This window comes from Pocillopora verrucosa, chromosome 11, assembly GCF_036669915.1.
Source record: "Pocillopora verrucosa isolate sample1 chromosome 11, ASM3666991v2, whole genome shotgun sequence".
NCBI lineage: Eukaryota > Metazoa > Cnidaria > Anthozoa > Scleractinia > Pocilloporidae > Pocillopora > Pocillopora verrucosa.
In genome coordinates this window covers 13,851,492-13,864,277 of record NC_089322.1, presented here as the reverse complement: position 1 = coordinate 13,864,277, position 12,786 = coordinate 13,851,492, and the positions used below count along the sequence as shown (strand labels likewise).

Here is a 12,786-nt window from a genome sequence, read left to right as displayed (position 1 = left end):
ACCTATCGCACGCGGGTAAAAGTATTTGTTGGTTTATAACGTCGAATAAAGCGCTTTGTTTATTTCCAAAATATTGCCGATAAGTCGATGAGATATCAGAGATTTCCTATGATATCTCGTTCCACTGATATATCGTTTCAACGAAATGTTGTTTCAACGATATACTATAAATCGTTGATATATCATTGATATATCGTAGGGCTAGGTGCATCATCACGTTAAATCGCCTTAGCGAAATATCGCTATAGCTTTTTACCTTAAAGCAAGGTTTACGTCATCGCGACATATCGTTCTGGCGATACATTGCCAGAGCAATTTCATCGCCCCTGCAACAGTAACGTAAGATAGCAGTGCAGCCTAAAGATAATCATACGAAAGGCAGCTCAGGTAATTACTTCTTCAGAGTTAGTTCTTTAGAGCATTGGGAAACAAGGAAGGCCACAATAATTTTTTAATTAAAAATTTCAGTCGACGATGACTTGATTTTATTTATTGTACTCGCCCACGGCGCATAATGGTCAATCATTGTGTACAACAAGCAAACAAACAAAAACAGCTGAGCAGTTCTAGTTTTGGCGCTTTTCCTTTAGTGTTGGCCGGGTAGGAGATGTATCAATCATGTCCAATTGAGACACTTCACTTGAAAGAGTTTTTCTTCGATTATTTATTTCAGTTTGGCACTGTTTGACTGATGCAACGATGACAACTGAATATGTCAAATGACTTGATTTAACTGTATTAATTTAAATTTTAATGAGTTACTTTCAATATGTATTCCCTCCTCCAGCAATCAAAGCCCGCTGATGGATCGAAATTTCTATGGTATGTTTGATTCATACTTGTAAATGCTTTCACTGTTGCCTTGGTGCTTTGTTTAGCACAACAATACAAGCTTTATCCCTGAGAAAGTTTTTCATTGTAATATGTAGTTAATATAAACACCGTGCTATTTTCAGCTCTTTGATTGTTGTGCGAGAAGGTGGGTAATTCAAAAGTGCTTAATCTCTTTCTTTCGTGTTTGCTGAACTATGGCGCGTGCAAAAAATAAGCGAAGAGAAAGAATAGAATTTCCCGATTCTGTCAGCGACTTAGAATTAGTATTTGTGACTTGTACAAGTAAAACAGAAAAGGAAATTTTTTATTGAAAGCACAAAATATTTTTGTATAGCAAAATACATTTACCTTTTGCATAGCATGCTGACGCTGTGCAGTTTCGCACTTCTGTGAAATCTTCGCTGTCACATTTTTGCCCACCATGCGCCGGAGGGGGATTGGTGCAATTTCGTTGACGTAATTGGAATCCGGTCCCACAGGTCACACTGCAGGTATTCCATTCGGACCAATCGGAGAAGCCTCCATTGACTGTGAAACCAAGCGCAAAACGCAATAATGAATAAAGGATATTTTGTCTCCCAGCTGGACTTGAATACTGATTAAAAAGTGAAAACGTTACTCAAGTTTTCTCGTAACTAAGCTAAGATACCTTATTCATGATAATTTTTCACCAAAGGCTATTTGTGCACCAGAACAGTCCACGAAAATCTCTCTCTTCCTTCACCCTTATTCTGTTATTTTTTAGTAAATATTTATATGCTAAAAACAGCTGAAAGGTTTGTTTTTGTTTCCAAGACGCCATTACTCTACCTCGAGGTCTGAATCTGTCAATACACGATGCAAGGTTTGGAGGCACAAGTACACGGACCATGTAATAGGGACCTTAAACAGCCAGGACAGCAACGCCGAGGAACACATTAATGAAAAAAGGGATCTCATATCTTTTGTTAGAATTTTCGCGAATGGCGGCATGTTTTTACCAAATTAACCGTTCGTCACGGCGCCACATCTCAACTTCAGCACTGACGTACCCGAGCAGAATTGAGTCCCAAAAGGAAACTTAAATAATTTGACGTCGAGCTCTCTTTTCTTTGGCTACGCAAATTTTGGTTATTTAATGTCGTCGTTTTGCAGAGGACGGCTAAGAAATGTACAAATTCTTAAAACGCACGTGCTGAGCAATTGCTCTGCCCATGAAATCTTTTGTTTCGCAATTATTGTTTCATAAAGTCCCTATCTATGGTTGACGACAAAAATTGGGGTTGGGAAATGGTAACTGTTTCTTCACCCACCTGGACACTCATTTCCTTCACAGTCCATCATCTCGTACAAGTTTCCCTCGCAATACTTTCCGCCATGAAGCGGAGCGGGATTGGTGCACGTTCTGTATCGAAAACTGGTTCCGTTACCACATGGATTGGAACACCGAGTCCAATCTGACCAATTCGAGAATCCCCCATTTACTGTTAATAAATAACACTTTTATTGTTGCTTATTCGAGCACACACAAATATTTGAGACTGGTGTGGGTAAGACATGACTAGCAAATTAAACTCTACGATTTAAGACACTAGCCCGGTGAGTATCAAGGGAGTTGGGAAAGGAGTGGTACCGGTAAGAGGTGAAAGAGTCTCAAACTTGACTTGCATTAGACCATGTAAAAACATTTTGCTTAATAAATCTTCTCTCATATATAGGAAGCTAGTGACTCTAGAATGATGTTTAAATGAACTAAGAGGGAGGTAGTTTTGCCGTGATTGACAGTATGCAAAGTGCTCATCATAAACTTGTTTGTAATTGCCTGAAGTAGAGTATTTTTAAGGAGAGTCACATGGGTTTCAAAAGGAACAGAGGGGAATTAGGAACAGAGGGGAATCACTTGTCGCCAACAGAGCTTAAAGACGGGGGAGGGGGTGGGAGGCATTATAGACCTAGACTGCAAACTAACTTCCAACAAGAGAGGATAAGGTTGACGACAAAAAGGAGGGTTGGGAAATGGTTACTGTTTCTTCACCCACCTGGACACTCATTTCCCACACAGTCCATCGTCTCGTTAAAGTCTCCCTCGCAATACTTTCCGCCATGAAGCGGAGCGGGATTGGTACACGTTCTGTTTCGAAAACTGGTTCCGTTACCACATGGATTGGAACACCGAGTCCAATCTGACCAATTCGAGAATCCCCCATTTACTGTTAATAAATAACACTTTTATTGTTGCTTATTCGAGCACACACAAATATTTGAGACCGGTGTGGGTAAGACATGACTAGCAAATTAGACTCTACAATTTAAGACACTGGCCCAGTTAGTATCGAGAGAGTTGGGAAAGGAGTGGTACCGGTAAGAGGTGAAAGAGTCTCAAACTTGACTTGCATTAGACCATGTAAAAACATTTTGCTTAATAAATCTTCTCTCATATATAAGAAGCTAGTGACTCTAGAGTGATGTTTAAATGAACTAGGAGGGAGGTGATGTTTAAATGAACTAGGAGGGAGGTAGTTTTGCCGTGATTGACAGTATGTAAAGTGCCCATCATAAACTTGTTTGTAATTGCCTGAAGAAGAGCATTTTTTAAGGGGAGTCACCTGGTTTTCAGAAAGGAAAGGAGGGGAATCACTTGTCGCCCTCACAGCTTAAAGAGGGGTGGGGGGAGAGGGACTACAGTACTAGACTGCACACCAAATTCCAACAAGAGAGGATAAGGTGTTCCTCTTGCTGTTAATGAGGGAGGAGAGGGGAGGGGGAATGGAGAAACATAGGAATACTACAGAGACCTATGAGGATCAGAGAAATGTTATCGGGCACAACTGAAAAACACCTTTGCCCCTCCCCCCTCCCCCCTCTCCCTAAAACGCGAATAATTAGTCTCTAGTAGCAAGTGATGACCTACCTATCACACATCCATATAACTCCAACTTACCATGTGTTTACCAAACAGACTTATGAGGATCAGAGAAATGTTATCGGGAACAATTGGAAAACCCCTTTGCCCTTCCCCCCTCCCCCTAAAACGCGAATGATTAGTCTCTAATAGCAAATGGTGACCTACATATCACACATCCATATAACTCCAACCTCCACCCCACCCCACCCCACCCCACCCCACCCCACTCCTCCCAAGCTAAGAGGGGAATGACTGGTCTCTAATAGCAAGCACGTTTGTACATTCATAATCACTTAACTATTACACATCCATATAACTCCAACCTCTCAACCCCTCCTCCCAAGCTAAGAGGGGAATGATTGGTCTTTAATAGCAAGCACTACTGTGCAGTCATAGTCACATAGTCACTTACCTACTACACATCCATATAACTCAACCCGCATGCAGATTTTATTCCATGTTTGAACTCTAATCCTTACTTGCTGAGCCACCAGTCCATCCAGAGGGAAGTACGCAATTTCGTCTCCATCGGTGGTCGGTGCGTAATCAAAATACTACGATATTTACAAAGAAAAAAAACTGAGGTTTCCTTACGGGTTGATTTCTCTTCTTTTCGTGTTGTCTCATAAAATATGAAAAACAGACGGCCACAGCACCCGGCGTGGTCGTAATCTTGAGGGCCACGAGTTTATTAGTACTTTATACTGTCAAGTGCCACCCTCGAAAAATAGAGTTGATTATTATTGTTGTTATAATCTAACTAAACTAAGAGAGAATTTAATCAAGTGATTTTAACAACCTCAACGTTATCATCCGTTGGATAATGGTACCAAAAGATATTCCATAAATTGATACGTCTGAAGAAAATAAAGAGCTTCGTGACATAGTCTTGGCTGTTACTTCGCCCTTGATATGCAAATACAGAAATGTTGACTTGCTTATCTGTAAAAAAAAATAAAAAAATTTGAATATTATTCTCGATATTAAGTCACAAAGCAAAACCTTTTTACGTAACCAAAAGCTGCCAAATCATAAAACAATCATAGTCAAAATCTGTCTCATTAAAACTCTGTCGTTAACAATGCTGTGTGTGGGCAAGATTTCGAGATTGTAAGTTCCTGGTTAGATGTTTTGAACTCCCCATAAGACAAAAGTGCTTCTTGCCGGTTTATACAATGATTATTTCACGACTGCTTCCCAAAGTTTGCAAAAGAAAATTTATGAGTAGTCCTGGCGACAAAACAGTTAACACTACTTCTTTCAAAACAAAGAAAACCCGCGGTGAGTTCTTTTAATTCATTTGGCAGTCCTTCTTTCTGATAATGATGATTTTTTTATCAAGCGTCAACATTGTTGAAAGTTTGCCTTAGCTGTGAGCGCGGCCCATAAAAATTCAAGAAAGATATTTGGCTGAGCTGGCACGCAAGGCAACCATGCTTAAAATTTTCTACGCGCGTCATGGTAGGGATAAGCATCTGCGAACATAAGGGGTATTTTAAATCTTTCATCGTACGAATGAACATAGATTTATCTCGAATTTTTGAGTAGCTGAAAGATGTTCTAAGCCAAGAGAAGAAAAGAAATTTAAGGTGGACATAATTTGAATTGATTAACTTGCTCTTAAAGGGTAAATATTCCTTACCGAAAGTGAACTCTGGATATACAAGTCCGTGATTCCACAATGCACACCAAGCCCCTGTACTATTCAGAAAAATATGACTTTCATCAAAGCTGTCATTATAAGAAGACTCTACTTTAGTCGTGTAATTGACAAGGTTGTCTGTAAGAAGCGCACCACATCCGGGACCTGTTAAAATGTACATGCGAAAATGATTAGTTATTCATACGCAAGAGACCATTAGATCCAAGAAAACTTTGCCACTTGGCTGCGTCTTGAAAGTGAATTTGTTTAGTTCTCCAAAGCAGCCTATTGTCGCTGAATTTAGGTGCCCTTGAAACAAAACCAAAGCGGTTTAGCTGAGAAGAACTCGCGCGAATAGTTTCGAACGGAGACGTTTTGAAAATGACGAACGGAGATGTTTTGAAAATGACGAACGGAGACGTTTTGAAAATGACGAACGGAGACGTTTTGAAAATGATGAACGGAGACGTTTTGAAAATGACGAACGGAGACATTTTGAAACTGACGAACGGAGATGTTTTGAAAATGACGAACGGAGATGTTTTGAAAATGACGAACGGAGATGTTTTGAAAATGACGAACGGAGATGTTTTGAAAATGACGAACGGAGATGTTTTGAAAATGACGAACTTGAGTGACGTGGCATAAGTTTCAAAGCAAAGGAATTACAACGCTTTTCCTGTCGTGGCTATGGCATTGCAGAAATTTTAGTTTTGTTGGCCGACTCCTTCACGCAAATAACACTTGACGGAATGTTTCTTCATTCACTTTTCCTCCAAAAGAGGAAACGTTTAAAGCTGTTTATGGTTTGCCAGAAAAAAAAACTTTCAACCAATAAATCTTGTCAGACGTGTAAATCAAGTTAGGCCAGGTATGCTACGATAATTCAGTCTTCCGAGCTTTCGCCGATCTACGGCATCATCAGGGAATGTAGAGGGAATCTTTCAAGTGAAGAGTATATCGGGCGAGGTGTTAGGCTAGGTAATCGGGGTTCAGCAGACTATAAGACAGGACAATGGCAGGAATGTAAATGCAGTAGAAATAGTTAGAACGAAAGGTCTTAGCAGAAAATAAATGAAGTGTTGTAAGAATAAAAGGTCAATGAGTTCGGCTCACTCCTCCCTAGAGTTGATTTCGGGCTTAGGTTTTCTAATCTTTAGTGCCTCGAGGAGGAGAAGGTTTACTGGCTCATTGTGGTTGTCGATAATTTTAGGAAAACGTCATAGGGTCAACCTCCAGTCTTCCTTTTCAAGATGTTTCATTACTTTTCTTTTTTTCTTGAATAAATACGTTATGATATAATGTCATGTTTTATTTTCACGTTTTTGGTGATCCTTTGGCATGCGAGTAAGTGCGTGAACACAGAAGATTTGTTGTTGTTAAATTTCTTTTACGCGGTCTTATGTATGTCGGTAAGTGCTGCCGACGTAGAATTGGTGGCATTTGACGCATGTGATCTTGTAGATGGTGCATCTGCGTAAACAAAACTTTGTGTGTGCAACAGGGCAGTTGGTGCGTTTACATTCTGGTTCGTCTCTCTTGGTGGATAGGGCGTTTCTTAGAGTGTAGGCTTTATGGGTTATTCGGACGTCGATGTTTCTCAGTCTTGTTTTAAGTAATGTTAAAGGCGTGGTTATATCTCATGTTTTATCATTTGGCTTGAAGACTGTCGTTAACACCTTCTATAGCTATTTATAGAACCTAAGGATAGAATCCAACTAAAATTAATTATATCTCATGCTAAAAATAGAGAAAATGGAAAACAATGAGGCAAATGCTCAAGCAGTGATAATTGAACCTCCTATAAGAGATTGGAACTTTCTTCGTTTCCGGTGAAACACTTTCTCTCGAAGAGGAAACGATTACCCACTGAGAAAGTAACTCACTGAAATAACTAGTTTTTGGACTTATTGTTTTGCCATGTTTTATGACGTTTTTTTTTTTCTCTTTTTTGTATTTGTACTTGCGCCAACAGCAATGGAAATCAGAGCTTTTTATAATTGTATTTAAAATTAGGGCTCTTCATTATAATGCAGAGATAAATGTTATGCCTCATCGATTCGTCTTTGAAGTTAATTGCTCCGAAGTGCCCTCTTCTTTATTGCGCCTTTATCGAAACAAGGCGTTTTCCTTTCGAATCAATTTTTTTATGTGGTGCCCTTTTCCTTTAATCAATCTGAATTCGCCAACTTCGATATTCCTTGATCCGCAACTAAACCGCTTATGTACAAACCCTACATGAGCCTTTTAGTGGTTTTCCTGTTAATTATACTCCTTAATCGACAATCAAAAGCAAACCCAGACACCATCAATCACAATTTGAATTACTGATCTTTGAATAAATGGAAAGGTTACTCCAGGTTATATGGAAAATTCCAGTTGCATCTGTTCTCTGTAGTGATCGTGAGTTTACTGCTGAAATCCACGATCAGTACCACCTCAAGATAAAGAAAGGAGCGGAACAAGCGGACTCCTGTTTAGCTTGTTTTCGGCAATTTCAAAAGAGAGTCAGACAAGATAATAAATTGACCTGAAACTTTTCAAGAACTATTGTGATGCTAATGAGAGGGAAATTTTAACATTGATTCATTTGTTTGTTTGTCTCGTTAACTGACAATGATATTGGAACTTGTCAAAGCAGACCTTAACAACTGAAACAATGTGTAATTTTATTATCATAAATGTCTCGAGAAAATGTTCAATGAAATCGCATTGAGTTGCATCATGTCATTGAACGGTTGTTAGATTCGTCTTAAAACCTCTGAGACCTTATTATATTCTCTGAGGCCTGTACGATCACATTCTCCAAAGATGGGAGACGGATCACATAACCGAGAATGAAGACCTCTCAGTTTTGTGAAGCTGATATTTTATGATGCATGCCGGCAGAACTGACAAAATCCTTTTAAGTTGCATGAAACAAAGAATGATTGAAGTCCGAAATAATTAGCGGCAAGTTGATCAAATTCCGGTCAACAAGACAATTTTAACCACATGAAGGTTGAATTGGGTAAAATAAAATTAATCTTTTCCTGATGAATTGAATTTCTAATGGGTTATGCTAGAGACTTGTGATCAAGTTCGCTAGACCCTGTTACATGGGAAATTTTCGGATAGCTTTAACCTAATTGGGTAGTGACGTAGCTTTAACCAAAGGAATTGAAATAAAACGCTTTTCTGGCAATAGTGTAGTTTTCAAGAAATCGTGCGTCAAAACTACTGAGGAAAAGGAAATGCAATGCCATATATTGAGCATATCGAGTAGAGGACGTACTCAGAATTGCAGAGAAAATCATGGCGTACAACGTAAGATCTTTCTCTTTCGCGGATTAAAAATTCTGAAACAGCACGTCCAAGCTTTATAAGCACGACAGTAAACAAGAGATTTTGCCATTGCAGAGTTGAAATATTTTTACCTATGATTGTCATGAAATGAGGCATGTGAAATGCTGTTGAATACACCTGTCGTTACAATTGCGTCAAAGTCCGAGAAGAACTTCCATTCCAACGGTTTTCAAGAAATACATATTTGCATTACGAAGAAACGAGTCTAGTTGAAAGTCACATATCAAACAGAGTAGCAGTGTCTCAAAGTACTAGCTTAAGATCACTTCGCGGTGGTTATGCGTTCTCATCATCAATTGAAATCGAAACAAGAACAGAAAACAATTTACGACATAGTTACCTTTAGGAAAATCCACCGCATAGTTTGGGACAACGATGACAAGTAAAATTTGCACGCAAACACAGACACCAACAGCTGAACGCATAATGCTCCGAACAGTTAGGAACTTAGTTCGCAACTGAAGTCTTCCGACGAGAAGCTGTGATAGTTGTTGTTATATTTCCTAATCTGTTGATCTTTTTAATCAATCAAGCGACCAGTCATGCATGTTATAAGAGGCATCTTAACTCCTTCGAGAACATGGCTCACACGTGCGTTGGTCAGGACTTGATCGAACTCTTCATTGTAAATGAACTGGCTTCTTTGAAACGATAAAAATTGCTCACTACGCCCTACCTTAAAAGGAATGAAAATGGAACATACGTTCCAGTCGAGACGACACCCTCAAACCCAGAAAGAACACTCGGTTAGGGGCACTCAGAAATTGAACAGTTTAAGTAAATGACGAGGAAATGAAATGAGTAAATAGCTAGGATAAACTCGATATTCCTTTAATTATTCATCACTAGTTTACCACCAATGTAGTATCGTCAACACCTTTATTGCATATGATACGATACACCACGCCAGGGTTCTTATCAACCTTCAGGCAACTTATTAACCAGAAAATTGCCTAACAAACAGAGAAAGAACAAAACGATGAAGCACATGACAGCGAAGCAGAAAAATTGTTTCCTTACAAAAGAAAACGGATATTGGATAAACTTATTTTTATTTTAGACTACTGACCTTTGAGAGGACTCAATTTTTTCTTGCATTCTTTCCATTTTTATTTGAATTTTTATCTATCAACCCTCCGGCAGATTTTACGTCTAAAACTACCAAAACAAACAGGGAGAAATAAGCGGTGAAGCAAAAACGCAAACAACGAAAGCGACGAGATTAGAATTTGTTGAAGCATTCGTTTTCTTTAAGGAGATCTGATTTTTGATGCGTTATATGAGTTTTTGATTTTTTTATTCACTAAAGAAAGGAAGGGGTTGTTTTAATGAAACTGTTTACAAATTTTCTAAATAAGTCAAAGGACCCCCGAACGATAGTTTGACCTTGCACCACCTCCTTCTCTATTCAAAGGATCGGACTAATTGATATTTAAATTAAATTGCGGCCAAAAATTTTCACAGACGGTCTGAAGCTGTTTTGACAGCGTCAGTTTAGTTATGGATCTTTAGGGAACCTTCAATTTGTTGAATACATAGCCGATCGTGAAAAACACTGGTGCACGTTTAAACAAATGAATAGGAAACCGATATAGCCATCGTGAGGGAGAAACACTAGTCTTGATAAACTAAGAGTTGGAGAAATAGTTTTCGTCTAACAGCTGTCATAAAAACGCTATAAAACGCCTTATTGGTTTTTAATAAATTTATTTTGATCTAATCTGCTTGTAACCATAAATAACTGCCACGCGGGAAGTAACCTAATATTTAATTAATTTTTTGCAAAGATATGAAAAATACGACTCATATTATTTCCAGGTCAGGAACATTTTTCGAAGTCTTCTTATACTATACGAAGAACTGTACTTAACTTTTGATAAAGACAGTTGGAATTGCTAATGAAAATAAAAAATTATTTGTCAAGCAGTTTTCAAACTCTTTTATTGTTAATCGATATCTGAGTGGAAAATTGGAACGTACATATTTTTTAAGTGATATTCCGCAAACTTTGGACGCTTTACACCTTGAAAATGTCCTCTGTTACTTTAATTCAATACTTTAGCGACGCTTGCGAAATACTAAACGGAAGATATGAAGCTGGTCAGCTATTGAAAAGAAACTAAGTTCCATAACAACTGGCAATTAATACGTTTTCATTTGTCTGACAATTTGTCTGGTTATTAAATCTCATCACTTTATTCACCCCCTAGACGGTCTCTCTCAATCGTAATACACCACGGGAAAAGTTTAATTCCGATTACAGTAACCTACAGCGACAAAAGGCCACTTTAGTAACTATATGGACATAAATAGAACGTGTTTTCCGATTCAACACAGGCATCTGGAGATTAATCGATCTTAATCGTTCACTCGCCAACTTGTTTCAAAGTGGCTGTAAGATATTGAACAAGCTGCCCAAAGAGTCCATAATCACTTCAAAACAAGTGCTTGATAAACAGATAACTGCTGGCATCACTGTTATCTGTTTTGAGGGAAGTTACGTTCACGAATGCAAAGCTTTAGATTTCGTGTTCTAAGGGAAAATATGATTTGTGCTTCACACAAGAGCACAAGTTTCTATAATGTTTTCGGAATAATCTGTAGGAATTGCTGTTGACGAAGCAAAAAAAAAAGGAAAACCATTGTTTGCTCAATCAGTTACCTGTGGGATAAGTCCCTACTTTTTCCGTTACAAATACAGCAAGGAAAATGGACAGAGACATAAAAAACGTTTAGCTGAGAATATGGTGGTCAAAGGTGGCGTTTACAACAAGATCGTTCTCACTTCTTCAGAGAGAAAATGTTATGGTTTTCCAAAAGCAGGAAGTTCATTCTTTAAGTTCAGCCATGCATGTTATATGAATCGACGTTCACTAGGAAACACTCATTAATTATTATCAATAAGTAGTAAACAAGGATAAGTAGAATGCCCTTGATTTAGCCTAGGAATGGGTATTTTTGACCCGGCGTAATAAAATCAAGGGCTTTAATCATCAACCTTCGAACTCAAACGGTGGCGCGACTCATAGTTAAGATTTTTAGTAACTCATGTCGTCCGATCAATTGGGTGAAATTTATCTACATACTTTCCCAAGTATTCACTCGGCCATCGTCGGATTTGAAGTTTCGCGTGAAATCGAGGCGGATAGATACCCGCATGAGATCGAGGCTATATGTGTCAGTCAGTCCAAGATGGCGTCGAAAAGCTAAATGAATCTGGCTTCGAGTCGATATCCACGGATATCGTAAAACCAGCGGGACTGAAAAGAGATTTTTCCGTTTTACAGCTGTCACAAAAATTAGTTATAAAACGCTGTATCAATTTTGGCTGATTTTGTTCTTTCATTCTGCTTGTAACCGTAAATAACTGCAACACTGGAAACAACCCAAGATTTGAAAATAAATTATTTAATTTGTCCTGGGAAGTTCGAGTTTAACGAAACTTGTCGAAAAATTCCTCTGCCAGACGAAGACCTATACTTGACTTTGAATAAAATTAATAATGAAGATAAGGAAAATAGTTGTTAAGCAGTTTTCAAATTATTTTATTGTTTGCCGATACTGAGACGAAAATTGGAAAGTACTTGTATCTAAAGTGATGCTCTGCTTATTTTGGATGCTAAAAACTTGGAAATGTCCTCCTTTACTTTAATTCAACAATCTGGCGACGGCTTGCAAATCCACAAACACTAAGAAGCTTTCAAGCTGGTCGGCCATTGAAAGGAAAACTAAATTCCAAAACAACTGGCGATTAATATGTTTTCATTAGTCTGAAACTTTGTTCGGTAATTAAGTCTCATCACTTTATTCACCCCCTAGACAGTCTGTCAATCGTAACGCACTACCGACAAAAGGCCCCTTTGATAACTTGAATCATACGGACATATAAATAGAAAGTGTTTCCCGATTTAACTGAGGCATGTAAGAAATATTCGTTCTGAATCTCAAAATATAACAAAGTCGCTCGCGAACTTGTTTCATAGTAGCTTTAAGATATCGAATAGGCTACGAAGAGTTCGTAATCACACGAAAATAACTTCTTGATAAACAGATAACTGCTGGCATCACTACTGTCTGTTTT

The 12,786-nt window shown here is 38.4% G+C and overlaps 1 protein-coding gene across 2 annotated transcripts in view; it reads right to left on the bottom strand.

The window, feature by feature from the left end:
- The window catches only part of LOC131794568 (coadhesin), a 28,659-nt gene that overhangs the window by 15,581 nt on the left and 292 nt on the right, over positions 1–12,786 (bottom strand). Inside the window, exons 1-7 of one of the 2 annotated variants that reach the window (XM_059112089.2) lie at positions 9,046–9,149; positions 5,361–5,525; positions 4,518–4,660; positions 4,131–4,272; positions 2,853–3,023; positions 2,127–2,297; positions 1,183–1,362 (exon numbers count right to left, since the gene is read on the bottom strand). In XM_059112089.2, coding sequence (XP_058968072.2) covers positions 1,183–1,362; positions 2,127–2,297; positions 2,853–3,023; positions 4,131–4,272; positions 4,518–4,660; positions 5,361–5,525; positions 9,046–9,130 — 1,057 coding nt within the window. In that variant the 5' untranslated portion in view covers positions 9,131–9,149. Of the gene's footprint in view, positions 1–1,182; positions 1,363–2,126; positions 2,298–2,852; positions 3,024–4,130; positions 4,273–4,517; positions 4,661–5,360; positions 5,526–9,045; positions 9,150–12,786 lie in introns of those variants that run through there. The other variant, XM_066158657.1, reaches the window with a different exon arrangement.